At 39.1% G+C, this 20,318-nt stretch overlaps 3 protein-coding genes and 1 pseudogene across 3 annotated transcripts; 2 read left to right on the top strand and 2 right to left on the bottom strand.

The window, feature by feature from the left end:
• The first annotated feature begins 311 nt into the window (after window positions 1-311).
• On the top strand, window positions 312-4,164 carry LOC126593190 (hypothetical protein At1g04090-like). The gene is made up of 2 exons (XM_050259117.1): window positions 312-845; window positions 2,205-4,164. Exons 1-2 carry the CDS (start codon window positions 725-727, stop codon window positions 3,794-3,796), a joined length of 1,713 nt encoding a protein of 570 aa, XP_050115074.1. The 5' UTR covers window positions 312-724; the 3' UTR covers window positions 3,797-4,164.
• A 192-nt stretch (window positions 4,165-4,356) lies between these two features.
• Window positions 4,357-14,648, bottom strand: LOC126593189 (protein CHROMATIN REMODELING 20-like). The gene is made up of 24 exons (XM_050259116.1): window positions 14,326-14,648; window positions 13,547-13,747; window positions 13,320-13,382; window positions 13,096-13,191; window positions 12,922-13,014; window positions 12,261-12,451; window positions 11,824-12,181; window positions 11,124-11,207; window positions 10,611-11,030; window positions 10,026-10,315; window positions 9,762-9,852; window positions 9,468-9,683; window positions 8,952-9,071; window positions 8,589-8,755; window positions 8,255-8,396; window positions 7,845-7,994; window positions 7,702-7,757; window positions 7,310-7,613; window positions 6,871-7,006; window positions 6,651-6,703; window positions 6,196-6,422; window positions 5,802-6,005; window positions 5,226-5,558; window positions 4,357-5,101 (listed from the first exon to the last, which is right to left on the bottom strand). Exons 2-24 carry the CDS (start codon window positions 13,709-13,711, stop codon window positions 4,723-4,725), a joined length of 4,338 nt encoding a protein of 1,445 aa, XP_050115073.1. The 5' UTR covers window positions 13,712-13,747; window positions 14,326-14,648; the 3' UTR covers window positions 4,357-4,722.
• Window positions 14,649-15,538: 890 nt separating this feature from the next.
• LOC126594298 (plasmodesmata-located protein 4-like) lies at window positions 15,539-17,139 on the bottom strand (annotated as a pseudogene).
• A 1,846-nt stretch (window positions 17,140-18,985) lies between these two features.
• On the top strand, window positions 18,986-20,318 carry LOC126591931 (uncharacterized). Its single transcript, XM_050257648.1, has one exon. The coding sequence runs from the start codon at window positions 19,074-19,076 to the stop codon at window positions 20,259-20,261; it is 1,188 nt and encodes a 395-aa protein (XP_050113605.1). The 5' UTR covers window positions 18,986-19,073; the 3' UTR covers window positions 20,262-20,318.

The raw sequence follows: 20,318 nt of genomic DNA, 5'->3' as shown, positions 1-20,318 counted from the left end.
ATATTAAAAGTTAAATAATCTTTAATTATATCATAAGATGTAATGTGCTGACTTATATTTTGATTACATGGAATATTTTTTTTATTAAAATAGACAAAGGGGAAGAATTTATATGGCACAAGGAAAAAATTTGGCCGCTTACTAAAGTGGAGAGAATAAGAAATTACATGACACATGTATACTGTTACAAAAAAATATATAATTTTTATCTATTTTAAAAAAGTATTTTATATATTTATGTTTATTAATACAAAATATCTCGTGGCGAGGAACCTATATAAGCTGTTTTCTGAGACGGAGAGGGAGAAGGAGATACTTATTAAATAAAGGCTTCACAAAAATTAATGAAGAAAAAGAACGAAACTTGAAACGAACAAAAGCCACCACCTTCCAAGTAGAAAACTCTTACGCAAAAAGCAAACAACAAATCAAACCGAACCAACCTCCCACAGCGCTCTCTCTCTCTCTCCCTCTCTCTCTAAGCTTCCTTTGTATTCACTCAACCTCTTTCTCTTTGCTATTCTTTTCAGCTCTCTCTCTCTCTCTCCCTCTCAAGACGCAATTGTAGAGAGAGAAAGGAAACAGCTTTCTTTCTTTCTTTCTCTCGCTAAAATATTTCAGAAGCATGGTTGGAGAGAGAAATTTGAGAGGGTGAGGGAGGAGGAGCATAATCTTGGAGATACCTTTTTTGTGGGTTGTTAAATTTGAGAGAGAGGGGGTGAAGATGTTGGGGTGTGAGTGTTGGTGGTGGAGGAGCAGTGACTACCAATTGTATGATTACTCAGAGCCGCAGCCGCAGCCGCAGCCCTTCTCTCTGCCTTCACCTCTTCCACACTGGCCCCAAGGTAATATTTCCAACCAAGATCCTTTCTTTCCTCAACAAAAAGCACTTTTGCAGTTTCACTTATCTCTTGTAACTGCTTTTTTAATGGGTTTCTTAAAGTTGTCCATCTTGTTTTTAGCTAATTATTCTTTTTCACAAGAACTTAGTTCATCAGATTTGCTAAATTGTGTTTGTTTGAAGAACATAAAGGTCCCCATCGGAAATATGACAAACCAAAATATTTAAATGTTAAAATAGTGAAACACCGGAACTATTTGACATTTAAGCTAATATAATATATTAAATGGTTCAAGATTTTTCTTTCTTTACCTTGTACTCTTGATTTTTCATATGTTTTTTTCTCAATTTATTTGTCTTTGTTTGGTGGTCCAACTTTGTTTTTGAGTAAATAAATAAATTATAGGCAGTTTGGTATTCCCAATAAGCTCAATGCCATTGGCAAAGAAGGTGATTCTCTTTTCTTCTGATCTCTCTTCTCTTTTTTCCTCTCCTACTTAAATAGTTACGGTTAAATCATGTCAACATCTTACATTAATCTTTTTATAAAGATAATAAGATAAAAAATAATATGAGTGAGGAGGAAAAGGAAGGGGATGAGAGTAGGAGAAGAAAAAATTCTACTTCCACGGACGGTGCCTACTGAGGTTCAGGTCCACATATTTTTGCAAAACTTGCAGCTCCCCTTTCCCCCCAAACATCCCCATAAAGTCAAAAGCAGAGAGATTTTATTTATTTATAAATAATTCGGAATTTTATCAAATCCATGAACTTGGTCAATATTTGAAACATAGATATGCAGAAAAGCCTTGAAAGTTGAAGCTCTTGGAGTTTGAAAGCTTCAATGTTCTAAATTTTGTATGTTCTCCAATGCTTGATTAAAATGTCAAATTTTAAGAAGTTTCAAAGTTGTAAAATCTTCCCTGATTACACTTGGGCTGCGTTTAGCACGCGGAAAAGAATTCATAACGTAAAAGTTTGAAGCTTTGTCTCCAAACTACATTTTAGGAGCTCGATTTCGAGTTTCTTTGAATCTGTTACAAATTGATGTTTTGCGTGAACTCAGGTCGAAGAAGAAAGGAAAGATTACAACTAATAAACCTAGAACAACAATGTCATGCTAAGATTTTAAGAAAAACTAACAAAACGTCCAAAAAAACTTCTCTTTTAACGAAAAGCCCTTTTTAAAGGTATAGTGAATAGTGTCAGTTAAAGGTAAAAATGTGGTTTTTCGTTAAAAGTGAACAGTACCAGGAGTGTTTTGTTAAAACTTCCAAGATTTTACTGTCACGTTTATGTCGTCAAGTAAATGTTAATGTATTGTTATGAGCTCGTTTTCTGAACAATGTGTACCTTTCTTCAGGCGAAGGATTTGCTGCTGGAAGAATACGTCTCGGAGAAATTGAGGTTATCCAAGTCACCAAGTTTGAGAGCATCTGGAGCTGTAGTCTGTTGCGTGGAAAATCAAGGGGTGTCACATTTTATAGACCTGCAGGGATCCCCGATGACTTCTTTTGCCTCGGTTACTACTGCCAGCGGAATGACCAGCCATTGAGAGGGTATGTTCTTGTGGCACGTGAAACGGTTGCCAGAATGGTGGATGATGGTTGTACCCGAGGCTCAGCATTAGAGTTACCGGCTTTAAAAAGGCCGGTTAGCTACTCATTAGTCTGGAACGCGGATTCAAGTAAAAATGGTTGTGGTTATATTTGGTTGCCAAACCCACCTGTTGGTTATAAGGCCATGGGTTTTGTGGTCACTGACAAGCCTGAGGAACCCAGCCCCGAAGAAGTTAGGTGCGTACGAGAAGATCTTACAGAGACTTGTGAAACACATGATCGGATGCTAGCCATGGATTCAAAGTTGGACCAATTTCAGGTGTGGAATACAAGACCCTGCAAACGAGGTATGTTCTGCAGTGGTGTTTCCGTTGGCACATTCTTTTGCAGTACCTACTTGGATTCCGATGAAGAGCTAGAAGTTGCGTGCTTAAAGAATTTTGATTCGTCTTTACACGCAATGCCAAATCTGAACCAGATTCATTCACTAATTGAGCACTACGGCCCCACGGTGTTCTTCCATCCTAATGAGGTTTATTTGCCATCATCGGTGCAATGGTTTTTCAAAAACGGGGCACTTTTGTACCGGGAAGACACTGGAAATGGCGAACCGATTGATTACAGAGGCTCCAATTTGCCTGCTGGAGGGGAAAATGATAGTGATTTTTGGATAGATTTGCCAAGCGATGATGAAGTGAAAAATCTTCTCAAAGCCGGAAACATAGACAGTGCGGAGCTATACGTTCATGTAAAACCAGCATTGGGAGGAACTTTTACAGATATTGCTATGTGGGTGTTCTGCCCCTTCAATGGACCATCCACCATTAAAATTGGTTTGGTAAATATTGCACTGAACAAGATAGGCGAACATGTCGGTGACTGGGAGCACTTCACTCTCCGAGTGAACAACTTCACGGGAGAACTCTGGCAAGTGTATTTCTCAGAGCACAGCGGTGGCAGATGGGTGGATGCTTTTGACTTGGAGTTCATCGAAGGGAGTAAGCCGATTGTGTACTCATCAAAACACGGTCATAGTAGCTATGCTCATCCCGGGACTTACCTCCAGGGTTCATCCAAGTTTGACATAGGAGTAAGAAATGACGCTGCGCGGAGCAAGTTCTTCATTGATTCGAGCACCAAGTATCAAATTGTTGCGGCCGAGTACATTGGCAATGGCGTTATATCCGAACCATCTTGGTTGCAGTATATGCGAGACTGGGGTCCGACCATTGTGTATGATGGACGATCGGAACTAGATAAGTTGATTGATCGCCTTCCATTCTTTGTTCGATTCTCTGTCGAGAACTTAATCGAGTTGTTTCCTACTCAAATCTATGGCGAGGAAGGGCCAACTGGCCCTAAGGAGAAGGATAATTGGGTAGGAGATGAAAGATGATAGCTCTTCCAAGCAAAATTGTCATATGAACTGCTTTCTTTCCTTGGCTATGGATGGTTAATGGATTGTGAAAGAATGTTGTAATGAGATTTCTTGGGTAACAAGCAATCGCGTGAGGCGGGAAGTAACACGACCCACGGTGCTACGAAAGGGTTGTCGAAACTTGCCAGATGTATTTATTGTCGTCGGAAAAAATAAGTCCGGTAGGGATCCCGATAATCTCTTCCGGGAGAGGGGAGAAGGAACTCGATTCTCGATGAACGAAGGGGGCATTGTAGGGAACTTCCATGGCCATGTCAATATTATGAAACACAGTAATCAAATTGGCTAAATTTCATTGAAGATTTATACGATTTAAAATTTTCAACTAGTATTTTTCTCATTTTGTTTTTAAATCCTCGAGATTCAATTTCTCCACCGTACTTTCTTTGTGTCGCCTTCGCCTTCGCCTTCGCCTTAGCATAAGAAGAAAAAGTGTGAAAATCGCTTCCTTAAATATGATCTCAAATCACACAATCATTAATCAATTAATTAATTAATTGAGAAAAAATCACAAGAAATTCATAGAAAGCAAAAAAGAGATTTTCATTGCTCATTTCATCGTCCTCAGATTTACACAAACCTATTTCTTTGGTATCAAAAGAACTAAAATCCTTTTTCTTCCCCCACCAAAACCCAAAAACAAGTATCCATGGGGAAAGGGCTCCTCATATTTTGGACACTAATCAACACTCAGATCAACAACCACCACCAAACCTTATCCTACTAAGTGGGGTCGGTTGCAAGACTTGATCAATACACACAACAAAAAGAATGTTCCAATTTCCAAATTGTGTTCAAGGGGGCAATGAACTCACAGCAATCGCAATACAATTGGACCATTTACATCGGACAAAAGACGAGAACAAATCGGAAGGCACTCCCGTTCACCTGAGCCTGCTATCTCGATTGTGCTCCTCCCAGCTTAGCTCTCGGCCACATTCCCCACACACAGTAGTGCAACCCTGTTTTGTGCCCTGACTTCTTAGCGTCAGCAAATGCGAAAGGTTAGTGCACTTCCGCTGCACAAAAGCATTCTTCGCCTTGGATTCAGCAAGGATGCTTTTCTTTGGTGCAGATGACGCAGTATTTGATGCAGCTGGTTTTTGGTCGATTGCAGATTCTTTGAGAGGAATTCTCTGCACTTCCTCCCATCCAAATGATTTCTGGTATACTTCCCAGGCCATGTCTTGCTCCTCCTTTGTGAGCCTTTCTTCTTCATTCTCTTGCAAAAGGGTCTCATGTTCGTGGAAATTTGCGATCCACCTGAAAACAAGGTAGGTCATGCGTAAGAGGACGGAAGTATGAGTTGCCAATTGCACCAGAGTAAAAGGCAATTACCCTTACCAACAGATGCTAAAGAAAACGAGAACAAAGAACAGGAGTGTACCTTGGAGAATGCTTGCCAATTAACCTTTCCATGAGCTTGTCAGAAGAGCAACTTCCTTGAGAAAGAGGAACTACGTGTTTTGGCAAAATTTCCACTTCACCAGTCATATTGTCGTTCATGCGTCCGTTATCTTGGTCAAGCTCATGGTTCTCATCATCACCAAATTCAAAAAGATGCAACATCTCTTCCTTAGATATTGTCCTATGTACCTGTTGTCGGTCAACAACCCTTGCAGCCAGGCCCTCCTTCGTTACCTGACGCTTATAAATTTTTTCTTCCATAGTTCCATGTGCCATCAATCTGTAAGCGAACACTGGCTTTGTTTGGCCATACCTGGAAATAGAAAGAAAAAAAAAAAAACATATCATTTACGATGTACCTGCCCTACCGAAGAATGGAAAGTTGGAGTGATAAAGGAGGAATAATCATCAGGCTTGCTGTCTGGCACATTCGATGTATGGCCATTCTAAAAACAAACCCTCCCTAATGCTATATAGCCCCTAATCTACACTTTATCAAGGCACATTTACCAAACAAAAACTGAGTTAAGGACTGCAACAGAAAATTCAAATTCACCTCCAAGCACGATATATAGCCTGAAGATCGTATGTTGGATTCCAAGAACCATCAACTATTATTACGCGATTAGCAGCATATAGATTTATCCCTAATGATCCAGCTCTGGTGGAAATTATAACACATTTCACCCTCTTATTTAGGGGATCATTAAAGCGTTCAACCAGCTTTTGCCTTTCTGAGCCCTCTGTTCTCCCATCTAGCCTGAAGAGCAATAAAGAATCCAGTAAAAACGACGTAACCCAAATAATAGCTTTTATGCAAAAGACATTGCAGCTACATCTGCAGGAAATAGTCAGAAGAAGGATATATAGTATGGAGCAACGGCAAAGCTGAAAAGAAAAACCTAAGCTGTCTGTCAAACTGTAAATTGTTCTCAGTAATATGTACCAACCTGTACCAATCTTTTCCTTTCTTCCAGGACTTCCCTTTCTTCCCATGTCGAGGTAGCCTTGAAAGATAAAGTTCAATAAGGTCTAGGGTTGGTATGCTCTGGCTAAATACCAATGCCTTATCGCCCACATCAGAACTCATAGCTAGAATGTCAAGCAGGAGTACCATTTTGCCACTGTAATCAAGCTCTTTATAGTTATTTTCATGAAGAAGATCATTCCACCAATTCTGAAAAGTGATAAGGTTGTTGGTCAGCATTACGCTCCACGAAAACAACAATAGTAATACAAACTACAAAGTAAAGCTTTTTTGAGAAACAAAGTAAAGCCTTTCTTATTAGTCTTCCTACTAAAAAAACAATGGCATATTTCAAATAATGCCAAATGGACAGTAAAAGAAATGTAAAGAAGTGCATAATGAATAAAAACCAACATTATAGTTTGTCCAAATCCATACCTTATGAAAAATGCCATCTTTTTTTCCTGGCAAAATTTCATTCACATTTTTCTCTGCAAAGCAAGATATCTTACCATTGTTAGATATACTTTTAAGAAAGTGTCATCAAATACGTGAATATATACATTCACCCAACTGCATTGTATATCCAGTTCTATCATACACCAATACCGGGAACATTCATGCAAGTCCTGGAAAAAACAAGGAAAGAAACAAATACCTCCCAAACCCAAATTATAATCAATGTTTTCGTCACTAGAGCTGTCATCTGCAAGAAAATTCTCAACGGCATCTCCACTTCTCTCATAGTCTTTGTTGTCTTTTCTTAGTTGCACAATCCCCGGATGGTTCCATATCTAATAACCAACAATAAGGTCATATATTACAACAACTCGCATGAAAGACAGATAGACACACAATAGACTAGCAGACAATAATTAGCATTACATATAATGTCAATAAAGGTCTACGAAATGCTTAGGAGTCCCTTTGTGTAAGACTAGATGCTTTTGTGATCATGCATACATGAGTGTGTGCGTGAGTGAGTGCATGTTATTATAATGAATAATGGAAGTTGGGAACTTAAAGCGGGAGCCTTATGCACTGGGTACGACCTTTTAATGGAAGTTGGGAACTTAACAAGTGTGCGAATCTATTACCTGAGCTAAGGCCTGGTAGCCGGCAAAAAAACTTCTCTTCCCTATCTTTTCATTATAATCATTGTCCTTGGTAAATCCATGGACATCAAGAAATCTCTTGTATAATTTCCTCTGTAAGGTTGAAAGTTTCACAGCTATTACAAACACAGTTTTTGGTGGTAAGTCCTTCTTCACAACAGTCATGTCCATTCTCTGAACAAATCCTTTCAACTGTTCATAAAGAATATGAGACCGTTGGTTCATGATTTTCACATCATCCACGGTTGAATTAGTATGCTGACCGTACTCTATGGGATTTTGGAATCTGCATGCAAAGGGATGGAATTTTAAGATACATTAAAACAACAAAAATAAATTAGACAGAAAACAGGGTTTAAATGATGAAATTTTACCGATTCCGAAACTCATGGCTGCTTCCAAGAAAACCTTCCCTTACAAAATCAACCATCTGCAAAAAAAATTTAAATTTAAATGAATCAAGATAGTAGGTTGCGTGTAAGAAATGGCAAAATGAATAGCTTTCTGAGTAACTCACACAATAATATTCCATGAGATTGTTCTGAAGTGGTGATCCAGTTAATGCTATCCTTCTCTGGCATTTCACTTGTTTTAAGGCTTGGGTTACATCAGCCCTGGTATTCTTAATAACATGGGCCTCATCACAAACAAGTATATCCGGTCCATCCTGAGTTGGAAATGTAACAATAAGAAAGACTCTTTAAAAAAAAAGATCGCTTGGATCATGCTAAATAAAGTATCAATGTGTGCTAATGACAGTATGTGTTTAACAGCTTACAATCTATATATCAACTTGGCAAGAATAATATTAATCCAGAAAGTTTGGCTTTAAGTCCAACGAGTTGAAGAAGAAATAATGCACATGGTAACAAAGAATTGAAAAAGCATGACGTGTAAAGACAAATATAGAGGTTAACGTCAACCTACCTGTAAGGCACGACAAATTTCTGTAGCTATCTGCCTATCCTTCACATGCTTCCCAAAGGATAAGTTTCTAAAAGCAGAGTAGCCAATTAGAAAAACACCACCCTTCCTTCTCCACTTTGCAAGCAACTCTGCTCTTCTATCCCTGACAAACAAGGGAAATCATGTCAGCATCTTGGTGTCACCACTCACCATCTCCCCAATCGGAGATATAATTTGCTAATGACTGCAAGACATCCCTCAAAACAACAACTTCATTTCTTAATGCCATAATCTTAGATCAATGTTTGATAGGGATGAGAATGGAATGAGACAAAATAGATATATTTCAGCAAACCTTGACACATCTTCTAGCATGAAGATGCGAAGAGGCTTTAGTTCTGAAGGTCTCCACTTCATGAACTCTTGACGCCAATTGTGCAGCACGTTCACAGGGGTGACAATAAGTGCGGTTTTTAATCCCAAATCAATACTTCTCATTGCAGTGTACAAAAAAGCTATGACCTACGAAAGCAATTTGACAAGTTATGTGGAGTATATAAATCAACCACTTAAAACAACCTTGCATTTTGCAAGATGGCTATTCGACTAAGCTGCTGGGTCATTCCACATGCACCAACACCTATTTCAAAACAAAACTCGCACATCTAAATAAACACTCACAGTTCTTGGGAAGAGTTTGCAATAGACAGAATAATACCTGAAAAGTTTTACCAAGGCCCATCATGTGAGCTAGAATGCAACCAAGACCTTTATCCCCAGCCTTCACTTTTCTGACTGACTGTATGATATTCTCCCACATAAATCTCACACCCGTAATCTGTAATAATGAATCAGACCTTTACTTCATGTTGCAGTTTGTAACAAGGACAAGATAACAGCACTATATCATTAAAAGTTATCGACACATAAAGCAATAACAAAAGATACTTAGTACCTTTAGTGAAGGAGATCAAATTAAGATAACCATGTGAAACAAGAATAGGTTTAAAAGAACATGACAACGAAGTTCAAGTGAAAAAGGTGAGCCATGGAAATCTTATCATGTGTCCTGACATGACACAAGGCAAACAATATACTGCCAGTTTTTCAATAGCTGAAAATAACTGATAAGAAACTGTCATTAAATCGGCTTGACAGTTCCTTAACCAAACATAGCACAAGGGAATTCATTCAAGAAAATCCAACAAACAAATAGTTAACAGATCAAGCAAACCTGATGAGCCTTCAATTTAGCTGAGATGCTTGGAGGAATTCTGACAGCTTCTTCACCTTTCTCCCTCACAACATTCACTACATAACCAACCGATGCATCACCTAGCACTTCAGTGTTGGCGCCTTCGGGTAATCTCCCATTACAGGTTGCAGAGCTCTTCATCTTAGATTTGGCAGAAAATTGTACTTGCAAAGACATCAAGCGCTCTTGACGTTCCTACAGAAGAAAAGTTTATGAAAAAACTTCTAGTACCACAACATCTTTTTTTATTACAAAATCAGCACTAGATTGTACCTTTTCAATTGCAATTTTCCTTCTGGTTTCTTCTCCTAATTCAGTGTCATCAATGATCCTTCGAATTTTCTGCTTTCTCCTCCTCTTAGAACTGACACAGAGACAAAATATGTTCAGAAACACAATAATCTGAGAAAAACATAAGTATCCAATGCTCAAGAATAAAAGTTCACCGCTTTCTATTCAATAGATACATGCCTCAGCAATGGGGAGAGAGAGAGAGAGAGAGAGAGAGAGAGAGAGAGAGCAGTATACTAAATATACCTTACAGTAACATCTATCTCTGAACCTGAACTATCTGAATCACTATCAGAGCTAGAATCTATCAAATCCCCACAACCTATTGCTTGCTCTAATTGTGACGTCAATGTCTTTAGAAGACTTGGGCAACAGAAACAACATTGCCAGCCAGAGGTCTGGGCATCAGATAAGCATTCCTCTCCAATATTCCTCTTTATACAAGTTGTACAAACCAACGTCTTGCAAGAGTTACAATTTACTAGGTCCTTGCTTTGTCCACACCACCCACAGTAACACTTAGTGCAATCAGGATCCTGCACACCTTCATAGGTCAATAAAAGATCTAGCATTTACTTGAACAAATGATATGAAATATTAGCATTAAATGATGTAGGAAATCAGGTAACACTATAATTCCTTAATATGATATATAGAGAGAATATTTCTAACTGAAGATATCTATTCACTAGATACTATAACATCAGTTGCTAATTTGCTGTTAATCAGTAATTAGGTTAATTCATTTAATTACCTGCGCTCTCGTGAACACGTTACACAAAATGTTCAGATAAAGAAAGAAGAGTCAAGAAAGGTTCCTCATGGCCATACCTTCACATGCATCTTTTCTTCCAATAAACATCTGCAATCTGCACAAACAATCACCTTCAGAAGTGGATGTGAACACACTTTGAGAGCATGCTTACTGCAAGCAGTGCAGTAGAGCTTATCATTCAGACTCTGTGAAGGAAGACCACCACTGGCAGATATGCAGATATTTTCTTCCACATAGGACTGGTCCTCGGATTTTATTGCATTGCAGTCTGAATTATCTTTCAGTGGAGTGTCATCATCACTATCTATTAGTACAGTTCGACTCCTCTTATTATCAATGTTTAGCTCCTCATCCTCACTCAGACGCTTGGAGCCTCTTGCTTCACTGGAACTAGTCACCGGAGATGCACCGTTACTCGTTATGCTTTCTTGGTCAATGTTATTAGCGATTTCCAGATCTTCATCAATTTTCTCGAACTACATTAGCACAAGGATAAACTCAAAAAAGTTAATTAAACTGCAACTTCAAAATTGAGGAGCGAGATATAGGGTAATGCAAGCACAGGATACCTGTTTACGTCTCTTTCGATGTCTCCTTCGTTTCAAACGAATTTGAAGCTTCCGATCAACATTTACATCATCTTCTTCTTTGACCTTTCAATGAAAAAGTACAGAAATACTATCAACTTCAGTAAAACTCAACTGGGTGCTAAAAAGAACATGTGTCTATGTTAAGTCTAATCGCAACATAGGATTAATTATCAACTGCAACTGGTGAAAAAAGTAAATAAACATATTGACATATTCGTATACAGAAAGGGTGAATCAAGTGTGTAACCAACATTGTACCGAAAAGACAAGTTTGTAAGCAACAAGAATATGACCATCAGATAATAACACAGAAAGACATCCAATCAAATACCAGTAATGATAATGTTAGGTGCAACAAATAAGACCACATAATACTCATTCAAAAATTGCACGAATATAGGGAGACTGAAAACCAATGGAGGGTTTATTAGAGGATTTCTATATGAATGTCTACAACCCCAGACAGTAGTGAAAACACTTTCGACATCTTCCAACTAATATCAATTACAATGTAACAGCCCTTTCCATGTTAATTTGTTTTTTTATATAAGAAACCAAGTTTTACTTTATAACAAAAGTTACATACAAAATGAAAACAAAATAAGTAAATGTAGCAAAATAAATTTGTGTGTGACATGAAAATATATTCAAATATGATGTTGGGACAACACAACCATACCTTCCTATAATTTTTCTTTTGTTCTTCAGTGAGATCCAGTTCTCTTTCGTTTGCAACAGCGTCTGCAACAAATGGATCACCCGAATTGCCATCAATGTCATCAATCTCCTCTACCTCATCAACCCCAGGGAACTTGAGTCCCATCTCAGCAGCTTGCTGTGGCGTACTGGCCAAATAAACAGAAGCCCAGTGCTTACTGCCAAACGAGGCACCACCCGCAGTTGCACCATCAGAAAATAATTTGTTAAAAGAACCCCAGTAATCAACCTCAGCTGTCTCAACATCCTTGATTCCATCTACGACTAGTTTTTTCTGCAGAAATCCACTAGCGCCATCCTCCAATAGTTTACCATGTCGCCTAAGTCCACCAAGCAGAATCATGTACCATCAACTTCATACCTTGCAGAATCAATAGTGCTAAAAGGAAAGAACTGTACCTTCTCACAGGCCTGTGGGTTTGGAGATACTTCTCTGCATCAGCCCTTGACTCGGTAAATTCGCCAGTCTCTTGAGATCCTACCCAGTGTATCCGTCTTTTCCAAGCTTCAGTGCAGCAACCATTAGGAGCCTGACTTTCAATGCATTTATAAAGGCTTGGTAGCTCAATGCCGGCCCCATCAAGTTGTTCCTATTTACAAAAGCATATAATGATAAGAGGCCAGAAATTAAAATTACATTTCCCTTGTTTATATATAATTATATTACCAAAACTGCAAAAGAATTATAGAAAGAATGTGGTTATGATCCCTTGGACACCCGAATAATTCAAAAGGCACAATCTATTTTATTGTCTTTTAATAAAAATAAAATAAATAAAGGCATTGCATGGAAGGTCCACAACAAACTATGACAGGTGTGCTAATACCAATCATCTAATTATTTGGAGTTCTCATCAATATAAATGCAGCACTCAGAACCAAATAAGGGGTGATTAGCTAAATTCATATCCAACTTGTACAGTACAAGTCACAAGAAGAGGCAAATCTTTCTCGCTCTGATTTATATTTTCAGTAGAAATTTATCACATTAGAATACATGCGAGCTCTAAACAATGCATTAGAAGCCAAAGATTTACTCAGATTGAAGAAAGAAGCAGACCAACAAATGAGCACTCTCAGTCTCAAGTTCATCAAGCTCAGCTTGCCACTCTTCTATCAAAGTATCCATTTCATTCGCAACAGCTGCTTCCAACTATAGACAAGAAAAAAAATGCATAAGTGATTGAAAAGGACAATGTAATCCAGAAGGAGGAATTTGGAGGAAGAAACTAACATCATCTCCATGAAGGGTTTGTGCCAACTCCTCTCTTACTTCACTCTCCACCTTGGCAAGAGACTCTTTCTCAAGTGCCTCTTGAGCCTCTGCAGCCTAAATTGAGCGTCAAAGAAAAAACCAACAAATTAAGCATCACGTGCATAAAACACATATAAACGTATGTGTATTTGTGTGTATGCGTAGTTGGAATCAACGTTAATCAGTACGGAAAAAATAGATACCTTACTCTCAACCTCCAAAAATTCAGCAATAAGCTCCTCTATTTCTTTATCAGATAATGGTTCCTGCATACAAAGATCAAATCATCATATTTTTGGAAATTAAAAAGGGGTTTCTTCCAAATCTTAGATAATAGCACTAGAATGCGACAACAATGTCTAATGGGTTCGTAGCTTCATTGAGAAAATATATTACGGCAAATAAAAAACTATCATAAGTGAGGACTTGCCTCTGGCTGCAATTTTCCATCTTCGCCGGATATCGGTACTTCATCAACTTCTGAGTCATCTATGAAAGAATCACTATCACTGCCACTAGAAGCACTCCCAATATTTTCCACTTGCTCGCCGTTTTCCTCCATTTGCTCCCCCACTTGCTCGTGGCTTTCCTCCATTAACTACTCAACCAGACCAAGCCTCAAAACAAGTACCTAAGAAGGCCAAAACAATGAACAAAACAGGTCACTTTTTGTAACGCCGAGTTGCTCTCACCTAAAACCTTCCTACTCTCCGATAAGCGAAGTTAGGAACAAAACCCAAATGATAACATCACCACCGTAATCAGTCTAATAAGTTGAGTGTTAAGACTAAAGCAACTCCAGTCCAACTCCTCAAATGATAAATACATAATCTCCAACAGCCAATGCAAAAATGGCATAGGAGTTCACACGAAACCTTCATCCGTTACGATATCATTGAATCCATTTACTTTTACGGATATAATAATCAAAGTTTCCGAAACCATTTTTTTTATTCAACAAAGTGAAACCCACATTCCAAGTTACATAAAAACCAAAACTTTTGATATGGGGAAACAAAAAGACCAAATTTTACATCGTCCCCAAATAACCAAACGAGCAAAAGATCAAAATTTCGCGCCGTTTCCAAAGAACCAAGCCACTCTCAGTACTGGGTATTTCCCATTTTCCACCGAACCGGTGTCATTTCACAGCACCCAACAAAAAGAAGAAGAAGAAGAAGAAGAAGAAGGGAACCTGAAACCACTTACCGGAAAAGGGAAGACGGGGCCGGGCACGTAGCTACGGTGACGCGAGAAAATGCAGAGCCTTCGTATTCACTCTCTCTCTCTCTCCTGCGTGTGCAGAGCAGAATATGCCCCGTGGAGTATGTACTCTGTGTGATGTTTGAATTTGTTTGAATCCAATTGAATGGGGAGGAAAGAAATGGTTGATTTCCCCAAAAAACCGAAAAAAAATTGGAAGAAGTCGGATGGCTTGGCAGCCTTGTTGGCTACATACACACACACTTCGCAATTGTTTTTCTTTTTGGTCACCCAAATTGTGTGTAATTTCAAGATCTAGGGTTTTTGGTTTTGTGTTATTTTACGATTGGTTGGTGTATATTTATTGGGAGGGCCGTCACGTCACATTGGGAAAGTGAGGGTTATTTGGTTAATTTGTAATGGTATTGGTGAATTTGAAAAAATTTAAACCTAGCCACTCCCAACGTTTTGTATATAATTAGCGGAAAACGCATACTATTATCGCACTTACGATATAACCAGAATTTACGAAGCTTATACAATAGAATTCGCCACAATTTATTTTTTCTAGATACAATATGCACTAAAATAAAATCATATTTTGGAGATATATTTCAAAATTTACTCTATTGAGTAAGATTTTTATTTTTTCGTAGTTTAGATATTAGGAAAGTGAGAATTATTTGGTTAATTTGTAATGGCATTTGTATATTTTAAAATATTTGTCATTGTTGAGATTTTTAATAAAATGCATAATATTCTTGCACTTACGATAAAACAAGAATTTACGAAGCTTATGAAATAGAATTTGTCACAATTTTTTTTTTTCTAGATAAAGATTGCGTTGAAATGAAACCATCTCTTAGGGATATATTCCAAAATTTACTCTATTGAGTAAGATTTTTATTGTTTTCATTGTTTGAAACTTAAACTACGATTGGTTTAATGCTTAGAGCAGAAAATTTTATTGTGTAAGGAACACCGCTTTTTAATAAATAAAAAAAAACTCTGAAATTACATTTCAGTGATTTATTTTCCAAATGCTCCAAGATTCTTTTAGTATTCAAGATGAATCAATAATCGTAAATACTTTGTTGCTTTTAATCTACAAATATTTATCCTTTCGATATTCAAAAGGTCCTAAATTTGAGTCCTTCTAAAGAAACACAAACGTTAAATACAAATCACACATACACTATTTTGTTCCCTAACCGAAAAAGTTCGCAATACATTCGCAATGAAGCCATCATCGAAGTGAAATAATGGCAATATATTTTTTCTTCAAAAAAAACCAAACAAAACAAAAGCTAAAAATAGAAACTAATTGGACCAATTGAAGTGACCTGACCCAAATCGGGCGGGCTTTACAGCTGCAAATCTGCAACATGTCCCTACATGTTTTTATGAAATAATATCTTTCTTTTTTTACAAATTAATTTAGAACTCGTATGATAAATTGATTCAGTGTTTTTAAATTTTTAAATAAAATATTTTTGAAATAAATTCTTAATAAAATTATTAGTTCATTCTGAAAAAAATTTAAAAATGCTTTCAATTATTTTCTCTTAAAACGCTTCCAAACATTTATAAGTCCTTGCAGACGAACTCTTAACCAGATGAACTCTTAATTCAGTCATCTTCTTTCTTTGACCAAGACTTGACAAACAAGAAAAAAATGAAGGCAAAACACAAAGCAGCTGCTCCTTCCACAACGATTGCCACCGATTCATTTCCCCCATTTCCTCCATCTCCGTCTCTATGTTTTTCTGCTAATAAAAACAATAAATTGGAAAGATTAAATTAATGATTAATCATTCATGATGTTAATTACGTTCATTTAAAAATAAATAAATAAATATATATACATATATATATATATATATCAAGAATGTTATTGTACTAACTATTAAGTTAATCATGCATTGTTACGTAAAAAAAATAGAAATGCATGAAATTCAACGTCATTGGTTCCGAATATCGCCCATAGGTTTACTCTGAATATTAAAAAGCAGTTAAAATATGAAAAATCATTCTTAGATTCAATCACCTGGATCATGTGGGTGCTCATCTGGTATCTCATCTGGATGATAACTATAGCTCAACACTCCTCCAAATAAATCTGCCCAGAAACAGCGCCACCACATTCCTCTTCTGCAATTTGCACCGCCCTACCCACACACTTTCCACACTCACATCCCCCCAAGCCCCCGGAACATTGCGCCATCACTTGCACCGCCTCATACCCCGTTTTGCAAAACCCACCACCGTCAGCAACTTCGCTCTCCAAGGCAGCAAACGCAGCGTCTCTCATCTCCTCGAACACCGCCGCCACCCCATTTGCCAAATCCTCCCCATAAGTCTTGTGCATTAATCTATCGTTAAAAGGCTCTGAGTCGACCCCATCGAGCTCGTAGTGCACGTAGCATCCATGCAGCTGAACACGAGCCGAACCTGATTCTCGATAAATTATGGAGAGTGTTGACGCAGCTGTGACACTCTTCGTTGCTGAGGTCCTGTCGGCACTGGAACAGGCCGGAAATACCAGCCTCGTTGTTGTCTAAGCCGGCTTCGGCATGCCTGTAGAACTTGGATTGGGAGGAATGTGATGTTAGTTGTTGCAAAAGAGACGAAAGGGTTTGTCGTGGGACTTGCGATTTAGTTGGGGGAGTTGCAAACGTTCGATTTGCACATTTTGTGTATACCAAACTGTTGTAGTCGGAATTAGGGTTTGCAGATGATGTGAGAGAAATAAGTAGTAGTGATGCAAAACGGAGAAGAGTTGAATCCATTAGGGTTTGAAGCTGTTTCAATGAAATTGCATATTTTCAATATGTTGGTTTTCTTTTTGTGTTTTGGGATATGGGAAGTTGAGGTTTAGGGGTTTTTTTTTCCTGCCCACTTCTATCTAACTACAGTGAAAACTTGTGAATTTCTTCACCAGAAAGCTTACAAACTTTTTAAATCAGCAGCAAAGAAAAACAAGTATAATTAGGTGTATTGTTACGGAATTAATCATGTACGGTTTTGCGTATGTTGAACAAAGATTTGCATTGATAATATAAACTATAAATTGAGAAATGCTATGGGAGACTCGCAAAAGTGGGGCTCTGCATAGATTATCTGTCACATCATGTTTTTTACATAATATTTTATAATGTTGAGACTAGAATTAACATTAAACAGTAAGGTGATAGAGAGTTCATGGAGAGACTCCCACTTTTGAGAAAGTCCCATTAACATTTCTCGTCCTTTATAATGTGAGCACGAGAATTAAAGTTAAGTTGTGAGGTGGCAGATGGTCCATATAGAGTCTCACTTTGGAGAGAGCCCCCGGTAGCATTCCCCTTATAAGTTATGTTGGGAATATTCAAAATAAGGCCGAATGACTTTTAAAGTGTCAATAACAACTGTCGTATAATATGAACATGCAAAACAAGGAGCATGAATTAAAATAATGGTTAATATTTATTAAAGTCCTCCGGCAAAAAATTACTAAATATAACTGTAACATCCCACATCACCCAGGGGAGTGATCCTTAAATGTATATTATCATCCCTACCTAGCACGAGGCCTTTTGGGAGCTCACTGCTTCGGGTTCCGTAGGAACTCCGAAGTTAAGCGAGAAGGAGGTCAGAGCACTCCCAGGATGGGTGACCCACTGGGAAGTTGCTCGTGAATTCCCAAAAACAAAACCATGAGGGAATGGTAAGCCCAAAGCGGACAATATCGTGTTACGGTGGTGGAGCGGGCCCGGGAAGTGGTCCGCCCCGGGCCGGGATGTGACAATAACAACATACAATCATTTAGTATTACCATATCACGTGTTGTACTATAATTAAATTATAATAAAATAAACTTATTGTAAAACAAATGAAATTAGTAACATTATTGCGACCGTCGAACTCACGCTGATTCATCCTGGTTGAGAGTGGTTAGTCAGTTTCCAAATAGTTATGTACTTTCAAGCACTTGTTATAACTTTATGTATAAACTAAATTAACAAAGTTAATAATTAATTATCATGGGTGGGAGGTATTAGAAGCTTCTAATTAACTTGTTAATTCGCAGGTGGTCAACGAAGAGAAAGCTGGCCCCGGCCTCATCGGACTTAAATTTGAAAGAAAAAAAATTTACAGGAAAAATATTGGAAAAGTTCATGTGGTTGAAACAAAATTGCATGGTTGGAAAGACCAATTGTAGTCACTGCGAGTAAGAAAAGTAAAATGTAAATAACAGATAAATAGTAACAATTTTTCTGTTTTTATCCAGTTCGATGTGTCTGAATTTGTACAAATTTAGATTTGTTAAGAAAATTATGGTTGTAAACACCATTCAAAGTGTAACAAACTTCCCTAACCAAACGCCTTCAATAAAAACCTCAAATCTCCACAAACTATTCCTCACTGCAGCACACACCCTCTCTTCCCAAGTAGATTATACGTTTCCGGCGGCCGGTAGCGAAGTTGGTTAATTAATCGGGTTCCGGCGGCCGGTAGCAACGTCGGTCGGTTAATTAGTCGGGTTGTCGTTGGCAGTCTGTACGATACGAGTGCGTACGTACATCAACACATACATTTATTTGTTTGAATACAGGAGACAAATCTAAAAATCCAAACACCACCCTTAACAAATTCACCTTGTTTTCTTTTTGTTAATTAATTGTCTGCAGGATTTACTTTATTTAATTACAGTGATTGCTGCGACAATTAATTAACTAATTAATTAATTACGTTTTCCGATTTAATTACAAATCATGCCACGGCCGTTCAACTCCTCGTTCCAGCTGCTGGAGATCAACCTGATCTCGGCGCAGGACCTGACGCCGGCGTCGAAGGCAATGCGGACGTTCGCCGTCGCGTGGGTCAACCCGCAGAGGAAGCTGACGACACGTGTCGACCAGAACGGCCACACCAATCCGACGTGGAACGAGAAGTTCGTCTTCCGAGTCGACGAAGACTTCCTCCGTGACGACACCTCGAAGATCATGATTGAGATCTACGCCTCCGCGTGGCTCCGCGACGTCCTGATCGGAACCGCCGCGGTGGTGGTGAACAATTTGCAGAACAAGTCGAAAATGCGATTCATGGCGATCCAGCTCCGCCGCCCCTCCGGCCGCCCGCAGGGGATTCTGAACATCGGGCTCGGCCTCCTGGATAGCACAATGCGGAGCATGCCGCTCTACAGCGAGCTCAGCTCCTCCGCCGTCGGATACTGGGATCTGATGGAGGGAAAAACCGGCAACCACCAAAAGAGCAACGGTTCCAATTCGAAGGACCAAGACAAATTCATCATCTTCCAACGATCTCAGAGCGATCGGACGGGTAGCGATTACGGATTCTCGAAATCCAGGCCTGCATCCTCCATCTGCGACGGCGTCACAAAAAGCAGGCCGCCGAGCTCCATCTGCAACGCCGCCGCATACAAGCCCAAACATCAAGCCTCCTTCTGCAATAGCTCGATTGTGAACGGATCTGAGGTCAGCACCGTGCAAAAGAAGGGGAATGTGAACGGGTCTCTCTGCTCCGACGTCGGACCCTCGCCGTCTGTGGTTGCGGCGGCGATCGCCAAGGGAATCTATCCGTTGCCGTACACCGGGCCCCGCGCGCAGCCGGCCAATGATGCCGGGAGCTCGTTGCTTGACGAATGGACGGACCAAGACAGCGTGGAAGGGTTAAAGACCAAGATCGAACGTTGGCGGACGGAGCTGCCGCCGGTGTACGACTGCGCCAAGAACGCTGCCAAGAGCTCCCAAAATCAGAAGCTACTCCAATCGTCGCACCGCCGGCCCAGCAGTCAGAAGACGCGGCGGAGACGCGGCAGCGGCCGGGGATTGTTCTCCTGCTTCGCATTGGGTTGCGAGATCTCGATCTCTTGCGGAGGCAAGCCGAAGAAGAAGAAGAGCGGGAAGGTCCACCTCGACGACGACTCGTACTTACAGTAGACGAACAGCTCAAAACGCCGCCGTTTCCTTAATTTTTCTTGGGCGGGGGCGGGGGCG

This window comes from Malus sylvestris, chromosome 12 (genome assembly GCF_916048215.2).
Source record: "Malus sylvestris chromosome 12, drMalSylv7.2, whole genome shotgun sequence".
Classification (NCBI taxonomy): domain Eukaryota; kingdom Viridiplantae; phylum Streptophyta; class Magnoliopsida; order Rosales; family Rosaceae; genus Malus; species Malus sylvestris.
The sequence above is the reverse complement of the archived record's forward strand: the minus strand, read 5'-3'. Positions and strand labels throughout refer to the sequence as shown.